This window comes from Zophobas morio, unplaced genomic scaffold (assembly GCF_036711695.1).
Source record: "Zophobas morio isolate AGI-343-1 ecotype UQ-CSIRO unplaced genomic scaffold, CSIRO_AGI_Zmor_V1 ptg000029l, whole genome shotgun sequence".
Taxonomy (NCBI): Eukaryota; Metazoa; Arthropoda; class Insecta; order Coleoptera; family Tenebrionidae; genus Zophobas; species Zophobas morio.
Window position 1 is genome coordinate 7,051,915 of NW_026972134.1, and position 20,704 is coordinate 7,072,618.

The following is a 20,704-nucleotide window of genomic DNA, read 5'->3' on the forward strand; positions in this document are numbered from 1 at the left end:
GAAGCAGTTGAAGAGACTAGTTGCTACAAGTCGCTTAAGCCGAAAACTTCTGATTTTATTTTCCGAATTAAATTTTTGTAAAAAGAACAGTTCTCGTAGTCCCAGCTAGCATGAGAGATCTGTTCTGTATTTAAGTTATCCCTAGCCTGAATACTAGAGCAGTTGATGCATTTCCATTGATCGTTTTGAGCTTTACACTCTTTTAGCTCATGTTCTTTAGAGCATTTTGGACAAGAAAGAGTTTTCTTACAAGTTTTTACAGAGCGATTAAAACCATTGCACTTGTAACAACGCAAAACATCTACAGCATCGTAAATATTGCAGCCGTCCAAACCAATTAGACAGTGGCCTAGGTTCGTTTTTTTTTGTTTTTTTTTTTCGTGCTTTTATGATAGTGTGAAGTTCAGGGTTCTGCAAACCGCTTGCAAAAGCATTTATAGCCAACTTTTCGTTTGTTTCTCTTAAGATTTGGAGTGCCTCACTATTTCCGTCGGCTTGAGCGATCGTCAGCTCAACGAGTAAATTTTCGACCTTTCTCCTAAAATCCTCAATCGACATGTTATTTTGCCTAATTTGAACTAACTGTGTGGATAAAGATGCGACTGACTTTGTAGTCAGTAAAAAACGCCTCATATCCTGGACTAAAAGAGCATTTGAAGCATACACATTCTTTAACCTAATTTTCGCGCTTTCTGTTAACCTAGCTTTAAGGACATAGTTAGTAAGAGCTTGTTTCCCATCATTGTCTAGCAACGAATCATACAGTTCTATGGCATCAATCAACTGTTTAGTGACACTTTCGTTACCATTCATCAAAGGCAACAAGCTCGTTGCGGTCTTTAAATTAAATTTTTCCGTCATTGTTGAGAGCCTTTCTCTGTTATTTTCTACACTAATATTATTTAACTTATCTTGTAAAATCTTGTCTATTTCGTCAATTAATTTAACAATATTCGGCTCTATTCTAATTCATGTCGTTAAAATTAGCGATGTCATTAACAGCATAGTTAACGACAAACTCAATAAACCGTATTCCATTTTAAATGCTTTAAATGCTTTAAAACTAACGAACAAATCTTCAATTTTTAAGGAGAATACTTTAATATTAAGGCCGCCAAAAACAGTCGCTTTAATATTGTTAAAAGGTATTGCTTTAATGTTTGACATTTTGAAAAGTCAAAATGAATGGACTACAGCTTTTAAATGTATTATTTGTGGAAGAACTAGAGGAATTAGAACGAAGGTAAACAAAAATTATTGAACTAAATTGACTAATATTCAAAATAAAAAATCAAATTTATTTTGCAGATGCAGATTGAATGTACATAGACGTAGTATTCGAGATAGCTATAATCCTTTCGATACTCTGGATTACCATTTTAAACAACTATTTAGATTTACCAAAGACATGATGATACAGATAATAAATGAAGTTATACCTTTTATGCAAAATCGCAGATATACGTCAGCTGTTTTTTTTTTTTTCATTCGCGCAAATCAACGTTTGCATCGTGTCTGCTATTAATACAAATTTATCAAAGTTCCTTTGTGAATTTAAATATAATCCTTATATTGCTGGATAGCCCTAAATTTGCTGTTTAGTGTGGTATAATCTGTTTCCTTCTATAATCATCAATTGATTCGTAATTTTATTGGTAAGTTAGCAACACTTATCATCCAATAGATTATCGCGCATGTTTTTCTGAGTAGTTTTTTCTCTCACTGTGTTTATTGTACAGTGCCTCCGCGCTTAATTAAATCGGTTTCATTATTTTCTCATTTCTCCTGTGTACTCCACTGCTGACCCTTACCGTTGCCATTTTACCTTTGTGAGTTTTCTTTTAAGCCACTGCGACTGGCACCGCTAGTGTGAAGATAGTGTCCCTGTTCTTTATCCTTTTTAGTACAACAATTACAATGAGTAATGTAAACTGTAGCTGCTGTGGTGCCATTGCTGAAGTGCACAAAACCGTAAATTGTTGTATTTGCGATAAAGCTTTTAAGATCGAATGTGTTAATATCTCAGCAGCTGAGGCTAGGAAAATACATACCAAACATTCTGGTTTAAACTATACTTGTAAAAATTGCGTTCAACTGGGAAACAATATAACTGATTTGAAAAAAGTCATTGTCGAGTTGCAAAATGATATTAAAACCTTGAAGTCGATTGTCCTCGATCAACAATCTCCTAATTCTCCTGCTTCCTTACTCGAGGCCGAAAAAATTGTCCAAGAAGTAGCTGAAAGGGAGAAACGCAAATGTAATATTATTATATATGGTTGCAAGGAGGATAATGTTAAATCAAATAAAGAACAGATTCAATTAGATGAGACTGTAGTACCAAAAATTCTCTCCACATTAAATGTTAATGAAGAACAAATAAGCTTCTTTAGACTAGGAAGATTTGATGGTTCAAAAGAAATTCGATGTCGGCCTATTAAAGTAATATTACCTACTATTAATAATGTGAACACTGCATTAAAGAATGCTGCTTCTCTTAAAACTTCTAATGATTTTGCTAGTATTTCCATATCTTCTGATCGCACCCCTATGCAAATTCAGATTTATAAAAACACGAAATTTGAGATGAACAATCGCATAACAAATGGTGAAAATAACCTACGAATCAAATATAAAAATGGTATTCCTACGATTATTACTCTGCCCACTTTAAACTGAAAAAGCCCAACAGTATTTTAAATAATCTTACTTTATATTACCAAAATGCTAGGGGATTACGGTCTAAAACTCATACTTTCTATGTTAATGCTTGTGAACTTGCTTTTGATACAATAGTTGTAACTGAGTCATGGTTGAATGATTCTGTTAAAAATGCTGAATTATTTCCGTCTAATTATAATGTAGTAAGATGCGACAGAAAATTTGACACTGTGGCTCGTACTATGGGTGGTGGTGTGGTTGCTGGTTTAATTAATAAAATAACCTATCAAATAATTGACACTGCAGCTATTGGAAATTTAGTTCCACTAATTGATTTTATTATTTGTAAATGTCAGTGCAGCTCACATATTTTGTTCTTAGTAGCATGTTACATTCCACCTCAGGTCTCTCTTGCGGACTATGAATTATTTTTTGAGGCTGTTGAGGTTCTTCTGGTAGGCCAATCTATTTTGTTGGTTGGTGATTTTAACTTACCCCATTTTAATAATTTGCATACAAATTGTCCTAAAGTAAGATCACTCCGAAGTTTTTGTGACTCACTTCAACTACATCAACATAATAGCATTCGTAATTTGAACAATGAACGACTAGATTTAGTCTTTTCGAATCTTCAGAAAATTGTTGTAAACCGAGAACTACACCCCTTTGTTAAAGAAGATTCTTATCACCCGGCCTTGTCACTATACGTTGAATATCCGTCTAAGCCAAATGCATCGTTCTTTCCCTCTGCAAAAACTACAAGGTATAACTTCCGTAAAACCAATTTCTTATATTTATATGATGACCTCCTTAGTATTGACTGGACTTTTCTGGAAAAATGTCTTGACGTCGATGATGCCCTTGACACATTCTATGATCATCTATATAACATTTTGAATTGTTCCGTGCCTCAGTATGCCGCCTGTAGTCACAAAGCTTCTTATCCACCATGGTTTACACCAAGTATTATCTCTAACCTAAAAGCTAAAGACTACTATAGAAAAAAGTGGTTATCATCAAATGTAGACTCATTCTTCGAAGAATATAAAAGACTTCGGGCACTTTGTAAAAGACAAATATCGCTTTCTTATCGAGATTATATAATGAAGGTTGAAAACTCAGTTCGTAATAACCCCCGTGAAATTTTTAAATATCTTCAGTTAAAGCAAGGTACTACAAGAATACCCGGTAAAATGTATTAAGGCTTGCGTCTGGTTCGGTTTAGCCCTATACTAAATACATTGAAAACATCGTCGCGGTTTCCGGAGTTGCATTTTAAAAATATGAGATATATCGCTTTAAAAAAATTATATTTCGAATTAACAAACTTCAGTCCAGGGGACCTCCATATTTATTTTCATATCTAGTATGCAGTTTTTACAAAAAAAAAATTATAAAGTTGAACAACTTTTACATCACATTTTAACCGGCACATTGATGCATTTTTTGACGAAGTGCTGAAGTTTTTTGCATTCTGAGATAGGAGGTCCCCTGGGGAAAAGTGTCAGCTTTCTTTTCATACCATTTATAATATTAAAAAATCCACGACTGAGGTAAATAACTCGCGAAAAGTCAAAATCTATTGAAACGAGAAATCGACATTAAACGAGCTGTGATGCGGTAGCAGAATGCAGGTTTACTTAGATTCTGACTTGGTTGGAGATTTCAGTATTTTAAAAATGCAATTCCGGAAACTACGACGATATTTTCAATGTATTTAGTATTGGGCGAAACCGGACCAGACGCCACCCTTAAGATGACGTATCGTTTGAAACTCCTGAAGAAATAGTGAATGGCTTTGCACAAGTTTTCTCAAGTATATATCACCCTGCCTCAAATGTGACTCCCAATGACAATTGCAATCTTCCATCTTTTAAACTTATGTGTGTGTCTGACCAGGAAGTCGTGAAAATTATGGCATCTTTTCCTATTAAACATACTGCGGGAGATGATCAAATTCCCAGTTTTTTGATCCACGACGCAAGATATGCTTTAGCGACACCATTGACAATAATCATCAATAAAGCTATCTCCAGTTCTTCTTTTCCGACTCGTTGGAAACGTGCGAGAATTGTACCGGTGCACAAGAAAAATGATTACACCCAGTTGAAAAACTATCGACCGATTGCAATTCTGTCTAATTTTGCCAAGGTTTTTGAGCAAGTAATTTACAAATCCATATTCAATCACATTCAGCCCTATATATCCCCAAATCAACACGGCTTCCTACCTGGTAGGTCCACAATAACAAATTTAATAACTATTACTCAGTTTATATGTGAGCAATTAGATAATGCTGGTCAAGTGGATGTTGTCTACACTGATTTTTCTAGTGCTTTCGATATGGTTGATCATGGCTTGCTACTAAACAAACTTAGTTCTTTTGGTCTTGCACCATCATTTATTGCTCTTATTAAGTCATACCTCTCAAATCGAATAAACTATGTTTTTTATAACGGGTTTACATCGTATGAATATGTCTCGACATCAGGTGTACCGCAGGGTTCCAATCTGGGACCACTGTTTTTCATAGTTTTTATTAACGATTTGCTCAGATCTCTTACATGTCCTGTACTTGCATATGCAGACGATTTAAAAATGTATTCCTCTGTATTCAATGATATGGATGTAAATCTTCTACAGGATAACATAAATATTATTGCTCAATATTCAGTGTCTAATTTCTTAACTTTGAATGTGGATAAGTGCTATTTTCTTACGTTTACTCGCAAAATAAAGTCAGTTTCTTCATCATATAATATTAATGGTCATGTACTTCTCAAAGCAGATTCAGCAAAAGATCTCGGAGTACTTTTTGACTCAAATCTTACTTTTATTAACCATATTGAATCTACAGTATCATCGGCATCAAAATCCCTTGGATTTATAATGCGTACATCGAAATTCTTTAACGATTTCTCTCTCCTTAAGACGTTGTATTTTTCGTTTGTTCTAAGCAAGTTAGAATATGCATGTGTGGTCTGGGCCCCATATTACGTGTGTCATCAGTTAACCATCGAAAAAATTCAACGAAGATTCCTAAAATATTTATCTTTCAAGATCGATGGAGTATACCCACCTAGACATGTTGATTATGACAATTTACTGCGACGGCATAATTTTCAGTCGCTTTTTAGTCGTCGAAAAGAATATGGTGCTCATTTTATTTGGAAGCTTATTCACAATCGCTTAGACTATAGCTTATAATCTATCGCTTATAAAATTTCATGTGCCACGCTTGAACTCTCGATATGCATCAACTTTTGATTTTTCTACACCAAAAACAAATATACTTAGGAGACAACTATGTGCCATGATGCTGATGTATTTTATTATGATATTTTTAATGATAAAATGTAATTTCTTCTCTATTAGTTTCTTTAATTGATTAGTACTTATTATTTTATTGGTTTTTATATTAGGGTTTTACATTTGGTTATTGTATTTATCACAATATTTTAAGTTAATTATTTGTGCGTAACATTTAATTTAGATTTTGTCCTGTAATAGGGTAACAACCTGTTGGGCAATAAAGGCTATTATTATTATTATTATTATATTAGGACCCACCACTGACCCGGAAATGACCGGCATTCAGGCAAGACTTCTATCATTACGGGTACTAAGACCAAGTAATGATATGCATTGATTAGATTAACAGAACAACTTTCGAGATTCTAGAATTACAGCATACAAATTAGTCTGCTATTATTCTCTAATCTCATCCCATCCCCAAAAGTCTAGCGTAACTACCGACCATTTATCCGCGCATCACTTGGAAAGTGACCTACACTACTCTGACCTACTGGTGCTAATCTAATCTGACTGACATGATCAGACTGTTCAAGAAACTTACGAACAATATGATATGTTCCTAACAAAACAGCTTTTTGAATTTTGACAATTATTGAATCATTCAAATGCAAAGACTTTAAATTCTCAACTAAGCTATTTGGAACTACACCTACATTAGAGATGACTAGGGGTAGAATTGAAATTTTTTTAAGATTCAACATGGATTTCATTTCTATCGATAATTGTAAATATTTTGAAATTTTGGTGTGGTATGCTTGAATAATGTTGTTTGTGTTAGGAATAGCAACGTCAATGAGAATTGCTTCGTTCGTGTGTTTTTTGATAAGTATGATGTCTGGTCTGTTAGCTGTAATGTTTAAGTCTGTAAGTATTGTGCGATCCCAGTATAATTTGTATTTGTTATTTTCAAGGAACGGAGATGGAATGTAAGTGTAATAGGGTGTCGTATCTTCGATAAGTTCATAAGTGTTGCTAATTCTTTGTGAATGATTTTGGCGGCGTTGTCGTGTCTAGCTTTGTAGTCAGTTTGTGCTAGGATGCTGCAGGAAGAGATTATGTGCTGGATCGTTTCAGGTTTTGCTTTGCAGAGGCGACAGCAGTCGTTTCTTATGTTCGGATCTTTGATGATGTATTTTCTGTAATTCTTGGTATTGATTACTTGGTCTTGAATAGCAAACACAAATCCTTCTGTTTCGGCATACAAACTTGATTTTTTTAACCAAATCAATGACATTTTCTTATTGACATGAGTTTCTTCTAAGTCTTTGTAGAATTTTCCATGTAGTTGTTTTTGTTTTAGCCCACTTATTATTTTGTCTATTGTGTGGGGGTTGTGGATTTCTTCGGTGTTCGACAGATTCAAGGGTGTGTGGTTCAAATCTGCTCTTGTGATGGTGCGAAACATTTCATTTCTTTCCGCTCGTTTCAAGAAATACTTCTTTAGATCTGAGATTTGTCTCTGATATAAGCTTTCTAGGTTCTGGAAACCCCTTCCTCCATTCTGTCTTGGTAATGAGAATCTTTCAATCGACGATTTTGGATGATGCCTTCTATACTGTGTGAAGATTTTCCTTGTTGCGATGTTAAAATTTTCAAGATCAGTTTTGGACCATTTAATGACTCCAAAAGAATATGTTAGCAGTGGAACGCAGAATGTATTTAATGCTTTCATTAAATTTTTTCCATTTAACTGTGTCTTCAATATTAATTTTAATCTCGCTAGGTATCGATCTTTCAACTGTGTTTTCGTTTTTGTATGATTGATGTGGGAGGATTGACAGAAACCCAGATATTTGTATGTATCGTTTCGTTCTTGGGTTTCAATTATTTCCTTATTCTGGGTTATATGTGGTACTTGGTGTTGGACGCCTTTTCTGATTGCTTGGGTCTTACATTTCTCAATACCAAAGGACATACCAATATCACCGGAAAATTGTTCAGTCAGATTTAATAGGTTTGTTAACTGATTTTGTGTACTTGCATATATTTTTATGTCATCCATATACAGCAAGTGACTTGTTCTGTTTTCTCTTTGTTTGTTAATTCTTATATTGAACCCATAATTGCAGCTGTTGAGGATATCATATATTATTAGCTGTACCCAATGAACTAAAATTATTAACAACGATAAGTTTTTTTGCTAGTGGTTTATATCAAAGAGTGATTGGTCAAGATTTTACTTTTGGTATGAGTCAACCAATGATACGTAGGTCAATTGCAGAAGTTACTGATGTATTTGTTAACCACTTATTACATGAACACATTGAATTTCCACAAAATAATGAAGAATTTGAGCGAATAAAAGTTAGTTTCTTTGAAAAATTTAACATGGGTGGTATTATTGGCACCATAGATGGAACGCACATTGCTATTAATGCCCCCTCAAGTCAAGATGAAGAACATCCTCACGTTGTATAGACAGATGTCAGAATCACAAATAACTTGTGTATTGATACTGTAAAATCCTTTCCTATTGTACTATTACAAATATACACAAGTTATTTGTGATTCTGACATCAAAATATTATCAGCAAATGCAAGATTCCCTGGTGCAACACATGATTCGGCAATATGGGGCTCATCTGTTATTAGAAGATATGTGTCTAGTAAATATCAACAAGGTGTACGAAGTATGTGGCTTTTAGGCGATTCAGGATATCCTATTGAACCCTGGTTATTAACACCCATCGAAAGTGCTGTACCAGGTACCGCAGAATATCGGTACACACATGCCCGGATAAGAAATACAGTGGAACGTTGTATTGGAATTTTGAAAATGAGATTTAGATGTTTAACTAAAGCCAGATGTATGCATTATCACCCAATTCGTGCAGGAAAAATCATCTATTCATGTATGATTCTTTATAATTTTGCCGTGAGATTTAATTTACAAGAAGAAGAAGATGACTACGATGAAGACGAAATCGATAATGACAATGCACCTTTAATCGAACATCCTATTCGAGGCATAAATGTGTTAGCTGAGGGCAGAATGGTTCGAACACAAGTTGTTAGAAATTATTTTGGCAATATATAATTTATTTCAACTTATTTCAACAAATGTTTAAAAGTTCTTAATTTAACAATTATTAAATTTATTAATACTTTAGTCAATTTTTGGACACTTTTGGAGAGTGTCCCAATATCCTTGATGAGGTCGGTGTTTGATTCCACCATTTTAATAACCACTCCATTATATTGACTTATGGATTTTTGTAAAGTATTCATCCTATGACTACTTTTTCGGATATTTTTTTTTATAATTGTTGTTTTCGGTTTTGTTCCAGGTACATTTATAAGTTCCGGCTTCGTCATTCCTGGATCCTCAGTATCATCGTCAACAAGTATTAATTCCGCTTCCTCTATCTCATGTGTTAAATTTAAACTGTCGCATTGCGACAAATTTGACGGTGAAGTCGAGATGCCAGGTTCGGGAATATATGCTCCTTCAACTGCCACTTTTTTTAATAATACGAGTAAACGCTGTTCGTAATCTAATAAACATTTATATTTTTCTCGCCAGCCACCACCAGTGGCTCTAATTTCTTCTTTTATTAAGCGATCTTTCTTTTTGGTGTTATTTTTTAGCTCGGTGAAAACTTTTTTCCATTGAACCAACGACTTTGCTGGTCCCATTCCGGAGCTGTTGAGTTCCTTTACGAGCGTATTCCATTTTGCGATATGTGAACTTTCTCTTAAAGGGTGGGACCTATCTTGAGAAACAGCCTCTGGATTTTTTTCCAAGAAGTTTATCAAAAATTCAAACTGCTGATTTGTGGTTCTCTGATCACGTTTACTCTTTTCGTTATTAACCAAGGCCACTGAAATAGGTCTATTTGTTAAAGAAATTTTTAATTTTTCAATTAAAAAACTTACTCGTGACAGCAAACAACCAAGTGACAAACTAATTGTTTGACCTAAAATTCATAGCAACGTGTGCGATCGTAGCCGACTCTCTTTAAAGATTTGAGTCGGCCATGGTGCAATTAAAGCACAGGGCGTTTGTACACAATCACTTTTAACGACATGAGTTAAAGTTAACAAATTTAACGCATAGCTTAAAGAACATGTATTTTAGAATCAATCATAATCAAACCAATCTTTAATTTTGTTAAAGACACATAAAACTAACGATTTCTTTAATTTTAAAGCAACGGCATTTAGAATAGGGCCGATTAGCTGCATAAATTTTGACTTTACTAATGGTTTTAGGGTTGTGAGTTTCTTTATTGAAATTTGTCTTTAAGGTCTCAAAACGTTCCGTACGCTTGTCTAGTTTCTCACGTTTTTTAGTCACCTTCTGAATATCCGTCCGTTTTTCGCTCGAATCTTTAGCAAGGTTTCGCGAAAACACTCGTAATTCCTCAAGTAATTGTTTGAACAATTCAATATTGAAACTAATACCCAGTTTTTTAACTTATTTTACTTATTTACTATCGATCATCAAAATCATTAATTCACCACTAGTAATTAATCTGTTTGCACCAAATTACACTTACCTTGACGCGATCTTCTCCCACGTTGATTCGTTGTTGATTCCGCAAGTACGTGGAGCAGGAAGGAACGCTGGTAGGGCTCATTGGGACGGGTTCCGCCGAAGATGGTTGCGGAAACTGACTACTGCTGCTACGTGTGCTATCGCTGTTGTTTTCCTCTTAGACTGCTTCTTGGCTTTGGGATCGCCCAATCTCTCGTACAATTTTCTTGTCCAACCATTTCTTGCAAATCTTTCCCACGAACACGGCAAGCAATCCGACTAAGATCACTACGATAGTTATTGTCGTGATCTCGTGCAATGTTAAATTTTCGGGAGTTGCTGATACTGAGTTCTTGACCTCGCCAGCATTGCTGTTTATGACAATGTCTTCCTTGGACTGCTACGTCTTCCTTGGATGGCAGGGTCGCCATGTAATAATTGTTGTTTTATTTTGATGGAACCATTTGAAGAATACGCACTCAACCTGTTTTACCCATTTATTCACTACCGATGTACATGCGTGACTGCTCATAAATTATCACTTCCTATCCTATGTTAGTTGCTGACCCATGCTATATTAGTATTTCGTAACTTAACGCTTACTCTACAATAAATAAAATGAATGCTTACTGTACCTACATGGTAACGCTAATTAACTTTTATCTATTTCCAGTTCTGGCGTTGGGACATGGCAAGACTGAAATTCTTTCTGAGCACGAGACTATTCTTGAAAGTGGGGACAACTTCACGGTGCTATGTCAGGGACAAACCCCCTTGAAATGGAGATGGCCTATGGTTAAGGTAAATTCATTCAAAATAATAAAATATTGTTGTCAATCTATTCATTCAAGGATCAGAAGTACCAAAACTGGACTACAATAAGCGAAATCGAAGTCTTGCAAAAGAAAGCCAACTACAAGTACGCTCGAAAACTTTTCATTCAGAATATTACCTATCCATATACTGGGTTTTATCAATGTCTAGACAAAAATGTTGAGTCGTTTGAAGATAATGATGGAAGCAGTATCTACCTATATGTTAGAGGTCTGTACACGTTTGAAATTAAACTCAATTTCAATTTTTGTTTTTATAGATAAAAAACACTTGTCGGTTAGCGATCCAGAAACGGAGACTGTTACAGTTACTCAGTATGACGAAGCTGTAATTCCTTGTAGACCAACTTCACCTGATGTGGATGTAAAACTTACTCTCATCGGTGGAGAAGCGGTTAGTTTCAATTTTGGATTTTTACAGCTGTTGTACATATATGTACATAGTATGCGTACAAAACATATAAGTTTCGTACAATCAAATGTCATATACTTTCTTTTGCCATTACTTCAGGACTACTTTTCTTTTGTGGTATATTAACCACAATGATTCCATCAGTCGTACCTTAGTAGTCATTAACTTTCTAATAATGCATTCTGATTTAATAGGACAAAATGAGTCATCACCACTCTGACGTCTTATATCGAATTCAACTCCAAAATATTACTTCTTCGATGCACTAACGGTATTAATAAAATCTGAACTTTTTCTCTTCACTTTTTATGATCAGTGTATTGTACTTTATGTTATGCATTCTTATTGGAATTATGCATACAACCGCAGGTGATGAGTAAAACATAATCTTAGAATAACAGTAGTAAGTACGGGCTATTGGTGATTCATCGCAAACAGGGTATTTGTGACGTCACAAGATGGCGGCCTGTGGAGGGGGAAATTTGACGTAATCAAGATGGCGGACCCGGAGTTTTTGTGACGTAATCAACATGGCGGACCCGGGGTTTTCGTAACGTAATCAATATGGCGGACAGTAGGGGAATTTTTGACGTCATCAAGGTGATTTCGTGACGTCACAAATACTATGTTTTGCAATGAATCATCAAATGCCTGTATGGCGAATCCTCCCTGACATAATCAACATGGCGAACCCTCCCTGACGTAATCAACATGGCGGACCCGGGGTGTTCGTGACGTAGTCAACATGGCGGACCTGGAGTTTTTGTGACGTAATCAACTTGGCGCACCCGGTGTTTTTGTGACGTAATAGACATGACGATGATATGGTTGTTGTTGTTGTTGTTGTTTTTGACGTGATTCACCTGTTTTTTATATAAGGATCGCGATTAGCGGTGAGGTCCGATACGTCATTGCCGTAAACTATAGCCCCTAGAAATACATAGTACCGTCATCCATTGTTGTACGAGTGGAGCAAATGCAGTTGGTAACGCAAAAAATTCCCCTGATTTGGAACCAAACTGTGTCAGCAGAGAGTTGACACCGCGTAAACCGTTGTTGTCGCGTGGTATTTTTGTTTAAAGTCAATTAATTGTCAATTAATATTACTAATAATTATTAAATAAGATGTTATTGATTAAATTTTATATTTTATTCAAATTAAAACTCCAAATTTTGTATATAAAGTACAAACTTTAAATCCAACATAAAACCATTTTAAATTTCGCGGTCTGTCAAATGGTGTTTATAATTTTTGTTTTTGTTAAGTTTCCGCCAGGTTTGCTCCACGGTGACGATACTATGTATTTCTAGGGGCTATACCGTAAACATCCCTATGCGTGCGTAGTGTGATTTCTTGTTTCGCATAAATGAATAACTATTATTATTAATAATAATTTTGTGCGTGTTTTATACGCTAGGTAAGAAAGAAAACCCCATCTTACCCTGCTCTACATATATATATTTAAAATAAAAAAAACGTATTTAGATTTGAACGAGAAAGAGCCCGGGGTGTTTACCGTCAAGGAGACGCTCATCGTCAAGGAGAAGATGGCGTACTTGCCAAAGCACGTTAACTTCGTAGCCCGCCAGTTGCCCGACCTGGACGACGTCGACGCGGTGCTTCTAGAAGTGGCTCGCGAAGAGTTAGAGTTCCAAACAAACGTGAACAAACGTAGATGTTTTATCGCGGGAGGGTTCACAGCAGTGGCGACTCCTCAGAGGAGGCAGGGGAGGCTGAGCCTCCTCTGTTTTTTGGGGCTGAGCTTCCTCTAATTTTTTCGATGAAAGAATTTGTATTTTTTTAGACATTTGTTACTTTTCAGAATATTTTGTTTGATTTAATTTACTTTCATCAGATATCAGGTTAAAATGTCGAAAAAAATTATATTTGCGCCCTTACAATCATAATTCAGACCACTCCGCGTTTGGCTTCAGCGATAAAGGCTAACCTCCGCCGAGAATGCAACTTACTATTGAGACCGCAACCTTGACGCATCGTCATTCGGTGCTGCATTGGCTAAAACGTTGATCAGGGTGCCGCTTCAGGCCGCTAGCCTCCGGCTAGTTCATCTCTTTTCAGATCACGTCGCGCGGATAATTTTATCTCTTTCTTATTAATTGGAGCGATCGGATGTACATTGGAAAAACATTTACGTGGTTTCGCGTGCTCCCTATTCAGTGGTGAGTGGTGTTTAGGCTTTAGTACCTACGTATATAATATTACTTATACTTAACGAGAATGAGCAACGAAAATAATTCAGTCTTATGTGCAGATACGTAAATTTTATTATCTATGAAAAAATGAATTTAGTAGCCTTGATTGTGATAAAAAGATCGCTATAAAACAAAAGGGGAGACCAACATCACCACTCCCATTAATGGTAATGACAGGTAAAAAGCAAAACAGAGCATTTCATGAAAATAATTATAATAAAACTAAATGGTTAACGGCTTCAGTTTTTTAAGAAACAAATTATACTGTTGGAATTGTGTATTATTCACAAGTGATAAACACATATTGTCTTCTACTACTTTAGATTCCGCTCATAAGAGGGATATTGAGAACTATAACGAGAAAGTTGGTAAAAATAGGGCAATTTTGAAAAGACTAATCGATGCAATAGTTTATCTATCAACGCAGGAGTGTTCTTTTCGTGGGCATGGCAAAAAAAATTATTCAGATAATGAAAGATATAAAAAGTAGTGCTTTTCAAATTTGAGCCTCCTCTGAAGAAAACTTCACGAGTCGCCACTGGTTCACAGCATATCTATGGAAGCGTACACGCGAGTACCATGACGTGGACATATACGTCGAAGGAGATCCCAACGATGAAGGAAAAAGAGAGTGTAGCAGATGGCCCGAGTATCCGATCGAGACATACCGCTGTTGCCGAATAAGGAGTCGCGAATACGCGGCGTGCGGTTCAACGTTATTTTTGTGGGTGATTTAGCTTACTTAGGGACGATGGAAGTTTTGACTCACGTCGTCATGAATGTGACTGATCTCAAGCCCTGTAAAATAGGGATTTTTGTCGATGCGAACGGATCCGTGAAGTGCGTCGCACTTACGAAAACCGACGGCGACATGCGCAGATGCAGCCCGGCACGAAAATAATTATTCCCCAAAATTGACGGCCCTTAAAAATGCGCGACAAAATTTTACGCCGAATTCGTTAGCGTACTTATGTTACACGATGGCGTTGGGCGCAGATGTACAAGGAATATAAACAATCTTTTACGATAAATTTTGTTGTGTATCATATGTTATAGGGTATCAAAACACGTGTATGTAATGTAATGTAAAATAAAAAAAATAATAATAATTTGAGCGTGTAAATATCGAACGACGATACTTTGATGTCCTTACCTGCATGTACGATGCGAAAAAAAAAATACCCATCGTTCGGTCGTAAAGCGTCGTCGGGATAACGTGGTATGACCCCGGCACTAACAACTGAATCAACGCTCGCACCTCGTCGCATGTTGGGCTCCATCGTGTTAACTGACTTGAAGACCGAATAGAAAAGCACCACCCGTGCCACCGATGACACGGGATATGTTTTCTGTGTGAGGCGATGCTATGAAATGCGACCAAAGCGATAACACAGAAAAGAGAGATTAATAAACTTGGGAACGCTAAAAAAAAATATGAGATGCAAACAGCCCGCTGTAAAAGTACACCTCTACCGAAAAAACGGAGGCGTTCGCGCGAACAAGTCGAGCGTCGTTACGCTACGAAAAAATTCAGCTTTGTAATTAGGTACACGACGAATAATAAGGAATGCGAAATCTGATAGTACTTAGGTACCTGCAAACACATGCACTCGCACACGATGACTATGACTATGACGAATAATAAGGAACGCGAAATGGGATATCATTACCTGCAAACGCGCTAGCAGACGATAACTCTATCACTGTACCGTTCAACCTGTCGGTCTGTCGACACGTTTTAAAAAACAAAAAACCAAAGATGTCGCAAGAAAACGATGATTTCGACGCTCCTCTGTCTCCTACACTCTCAGCGCGAATGGGGTTGGTAAGTAATAGCCGAGAGTACGGAAAACGTGGGTTAAAGCAGCGTCCGAACGTTTCGTAGATCGCCGAGATCAGAGAAGCGAACAGGAGACTCAGACAAAAACGCATTTTGGAAGAAGCTTATCGCGAAATGTTGACTAGACAACTCGAAGAAAACCGAAAGCGACAAAAACGGTTGCTGGAGCAATTACTAGAAGTGGAGGCGCGCGAGAGACAATTACAAACAGGGGAAGAAGTCCAACAACGGACGTCACCGGAGGTAAAATGACTCGGATTCCGTGTTAACTATGTCTAACGAAGCTACATGCTACATACGACAAAAAATTTGTAGGAACTCATGCCCTCCACGTCGGGTCTGAGAAATCCCTCGCTCCCCGACGTACGTTCGGAAACGGTGCTCGATACGGACGACGATGCTATAGATGCGTCGTTTAATACGTCCGACGGGCCGATGCAGGCAAGTTACTTTCGGTAAAAACCGGTTTATTGGTATACGTATCTACATAAAAAAAATCCGCACGCACGAAGGTATGGGATCAAACAAGACGAAGAAGAAACGTACATTAAACACATATACTAAAAGAGGCTAATTTTTACTAAACCGGCTTGGTCACTATCATAAATTACGAAAGATCAACTATTACCGATAACACTGGTCATAATCAAAGTATTCTAGAACTACAAGCCTTCGCAGAAATTTTTCGCCCACAAACCATTGAGGTTTCTAACGACAAAAGCGATGAACTACCTAACCACTGAAATATTAGCAAATTCATTTCATTTTTTTACGATTTCTTAACATTTTCAGAAAATTTATAAAATTTACATAAGATATAATAGTATATTACGTAATAAGAGTTGTAAGAAGCATCTTACGCACGAATGGAAAAAGTTGCGCACGAGCCGCGAAGCGGCGAGTGCGTATTTCCATGAGTGCGTAAGGGCTTTACAACTCGAATTATGTACTATACTTTTTCTACGAGCACAGACAAAGAAAAAAATATTTTCCATCATTTTATTCATAAACATTAACATTTTAGTTTTATTAGATATTGTAATTATTTGTAGTAATTGTTTATTGTCACTGTACACTTGTTAAACACAAGGGAATGGTCGGTAGTATTAGTTTTGTGGCTACTTGTACTCGACTACAGGATGCAGTCAAATTATGTTCTGAAATAGTGACATAGTTTCATTGTAGTTGACAACACTTCAAAATATGCCAACATTACGTTTTCTGACAACGAATTTACTTGATTTTTTATTTTCCATTCCATAAATTTTTGGTAGACGATTTCATATCTTTCACGCGACTTTGTGAGCAATAGATTGTCGATAGCCGTTTTGGCCTTTTCAATTATCTCCGGCGGCGTGCACATTAATTCATCACTATCGCTAGACATTTTAGACTACAATTAAATAGAATCCGTAAAAAGAGAGAAATGTTGATATTTTTTGCAGTAAATGTTACCTTGTTCGTTTTCTTCTTTTAAAATTCTTTGATTATGCCTCTTTTATTAACAGTAACGCTGACAGTGCTTCACAATTTTGTATTTGCCTGTCCGTCTTGTCATTTTCACTACCAACCTAAACTGAATAAATCGAAAAATCCCTAACTGTGCGATTTGCTTTTCTTACGCACGCTGTGCGTAAGGACACGCATACATGATTAGCGAGTTGTGTGATCTTAACGATTTACAGTAGTGATCGTAGAAAAATATATTGATTTTAATAATTACAGTACTATTTAACAAGAGTCAGTACCCTTTTACAGATGTTATCGAGTTAGTGTGGTATTTTTCAATGGGAGAAAACCCTAGAGAGCCCTGAAAAGGATACATATTCAATCGGAACTAATTTGATATACCAGATAATTATTTCCCATAATTTTGACCACATGGTGCTGACATATCACAAAATCTCTCGTCAGTATCAGCTGTTTTTTGATTAAAATACACCACAAAAATCTATCAGCTAAATAATCATACTCAATCCCCCCAATAGCTTTGTTACATAGCTACGATTAACTCAAACTCTCCATGCTTGTCTACAAAACAATTTTCTTTAACTACTTCCGGCTTGTAAATAATTTTCATTAACAACCGGGAGCACTTTAGATTGCCTGGATACTAACAGTCATGTAGTTCTACAACTTATCTAATAGCAACCTAAGTTACTTTTGGGCATTATCGACGAAGAAGGAATTATGTATCGCTACCACCCCCACTATGGCATCATAACTAACAACACCAAAGACATGGGAGGGATCAGTTTCCTTTGCGTCTTCTCTCGAGATTCCATACATTTTAACCGAACAGTGATTTTGGACGTGGAACGTACGTACCGTACCATAACCAAAACCCTAGCGAAAATCGTTCCATGTTTCACAAAAAATGGTTTCGCCAGGGTTGTAACATTATTTTCTCTTCAACTTCCAGATAGATAACGCCACATATAACCCGAAAACTGGATTTAGATTTTACGTTGGTTATCTGAGTGATCAGGATCTATACTGTTGCAATTTTTTATTCGGCAGTTCAGAATACGACCAATGTATTTATCTTAATGTCATTCGTAAGTAGAAGTTGGTGTTGTATTTCGTGGTTGTGGGGCTTCTGTCTAGTCCAGTTTTGGTGTTGGTTTGGTGTTTGCTTTGCTTTTGCTTTTTTAAACGGGTTAATTTCATTTGCACGGATGATTGTAGAAATCAATCACTTTTTGCCGAAACCATCGATGAAAGAGCTCAGTGGTGGTCATACGATAGTGGGCGATAAACTGATTTTGGAATGTAGGATAAAGTCGTCGACTTATGTCAATATCGTCTGGACGACGCCTACTGGACCACTTGATGTAAGTCCTATATATTTTCGGTTTTGCTTTATTTGAAATGGTTTTTAATGATGCAGTCCAACCGTATGCGGTTATCAACTCAACAGAAGATTCCTGGACAAACAATTCTCACTCAGAATCTTACCATCAATGCAACTATTTTGAAAGATAAAGGTATGTATTACTGCAACGTTAGCGACAGCCAAAACCACGCCAGTTTGGGAAGCTTGAATGTTACGGTTTATGGTAAGTGAGCAGAATTTTCAAGCTTGCCGAACTATAAAAACTTTGTTTTCAGCTCCCACAGAACATTTTATCAACTTAACGGAAGATAACAATCTCTACACTATTTCGGCAATGGCAGGTGATGATGCCGTGATGTGGCGTATCAACGTCGACGGCCACCCACAGCCCACACTTTCCTGGTTAAATAACAGGAACGAACCTATTACACCGATGATGTCAGACAAATACGATGTAACCTTTTCTGCGACAAATGCTGTTATAAAAATCAAAGATATATCCATAACAGATTATGGTAACTACACTCTGTTAGCGAAAAATGGTCGTGAAAATGATACTATATCTCTGTTTCTCAACGTGACGGATAGACCTCTAGTGCATTTAGAAGGTAGTACCTACCACATGGTGAATGAAAAAGATACGATTAAGTGTACAGTGGCCGCTTATCCTCCCGCAACGATTGACTGGTCATTTAAACCTTGTTTAGATAACTCATGTACATATCATATAGTAAGTAAGCACACACGTTTGTATAGCAGTCAAAATTATTTTCTAGATGAATGAAACCCGGTCGTTTAAAAAAGGACTACAGGTGATCTCCTGTCTAGAAATCAAATCTTTAAATACAGGTTACGTTAAGTGCTTAGCTGTGAATTCAATTGGTGAAGATAGTGCTGTAAAGACGTATTATGTGACTGGTTGGTCTACGCATAGTTATAAAAGGAAAATCGACTGTTAATTTTTAGATGTCAAAAATGGTTTTGATATATTTGGTTTTGATCCTACCGTTAACGTGGACGTACAAAACAACACGGTAGAAGTAGCAGTTGGAGAGTCCATGAATGTGATATGTGGAGTTTCGGTGTACAATTACACCTCAGACTTAAAGTGGATACGCAACAACCAGCTAATGAAATATGGCGATAGTACGTGTTGAAACCCTTATAACGTCTTCTAATTTATTTCTCGTAGGGTACAGAATTGATCAAAGTCGTACCGAATACACAAATCGCGCTGTACTGAATTTGGAAAAAGTTCAGTCTTCTGATGCCGGTACTTACAGTTGTCAAGTTAAGCCAAAAGGTGGGATGTCGGTTTTCAAGAACATGACTTTAATAGTTTCAGGTAAATTTTTCCCCGCCGTCTAACTTAATTCCTAATTTTTAAATCGCAGAACTATCTAAACCCGTGATTGTGAGTACCAACCTAACAAAAGATATGGAGTTGAGACTACCTAACAGTGTCGAATTCTACTGTAACGTGACAGGTGTGCCTAAACCCGTAATTATTTGGTACAGAGTGAGTAATTTTTTCTTATTTTCCATTCTTTCGAAAAGATTCCACGACATTCGGAAATGTTGCTCCAGTTCTTAAATTAAATATCGACATTTCTCTGTTCCAGAACAACGAAAAGTTGCACCCTTCTAACAGAACACATTTTAAAAATGACGGCCAATACATGAACATTGTTTCCCTCGACTTCAAAGATGAAGGTGCTTACAAGTGTGAGGTTTCCAACAAAGCGGGGAGAGTCTCAAGAGAAGTAAATTTGAAATTTAAAAGTAAGAATGCAAACCTAGTAAACAATTTCTTAAAGAGTTTTTTCAGACAAACCAGATACAAATAACTTGTATCTATGGATAACGATCGTCGTTTTATGTATGTTAGCATTCCTATTTTGTATCGGTATGACGATAAAAATACGAAACGAGAAAAAACTTCAAAGAGAACTAAGAATAGCTGGTTTAGCAAATTTCGAGAAGGGGGCTATAGAAAGTTTAAACCCAGACCTGGCTATTGATGACCAAGCCGAACTTTTACCGTACGACAAAAAATGGGAGTTTCCTGTTGAAAAATTAAAATTAGGTTTGTGTTAACACTTCCGTGGAATATTGA

The 20,704-nt window shown here is 36.5% G+C and overlaps 1 protein-coding gene and 1 long non-coding RNA gene across 6 annotated transcripts in view; one reads left to right on the forward strand and one right to left on the reverse strand.

Annotated features, from left to right (window-relative positions):
• The window catches only part of LOC135137440 (vascular endothelial growth factor receptor 1-like), a 48,539-nt gene that overhangs the window by 25,516 nt on the left and 2,319 nt on the right, over positions 1–20,704 (forward strand). The window contains exons 2-14 of one of the 5 annotated variants that reach the window (XM_064067090.1): positions 11,127–11,254; positions 11,305–11,497; positions 11,547–11,680; positions 17,901–18,072; positions 18,441–18,586; positions 18,643–18,811; positions 18,864–19,318; positions 19,365–19,506; positions 19,555–19,734; positions 19,781–19,933; positions 19,983–20,107; positions 20,211–20,370; positions 20,417–20,674. In XM_064067090.1, coding sequence (XP_063923160.1) covers positions 11,127–11,254; positions 11,305–11,497; positions 11,547–11,680; positions 17,901–18,072; positions 18,441–18,586; positions 18,643–18,811; positions 18,864–19,318; positions 19,365–19,506; positions 19,555–19,734; positions 19,781–19,933; positions 19,983–20,107; positions 20,211–20,370; positions 20,417–20,674 — 2,415 coding nt within the window. Of the gene's footprint in view, positions 1–11,126; positions 11,255–11,304; positions 11,498–11,546; positions 11,681–17,880; positions 18,073–18,174; positions 18,311–18,440; positions 18,587–18,642; positions 18,812–18,863; positions 19,319–19,364; positions 19,507–19,554; positions 19,735–19,780; positions 19,934–19,982; positions 20,108–20,210; positions 20,371–20,416; positions 20,675–20,704 lie in introns of those variants that run through there. The other 4 variants (XM_064067091.1, XM_064067092.1, XM_064067093.1 and 1 more) reach the window with 4 other exon arrangements.
• LOC135137441 (uncharacterized) lies at positions 16,998–17,412 on the reverse strand. The gene is made up of 3 exons (XR_010281807.1): positions 17,208–17,412; positions 17,086–17,145; positions 16,998–17,038 (listed from the first exon to the last, which is right to left on the reverse strand). It is a non-coding gene; the product is annotated as an uncharacterized LOC135137441 (long non-coding RNA).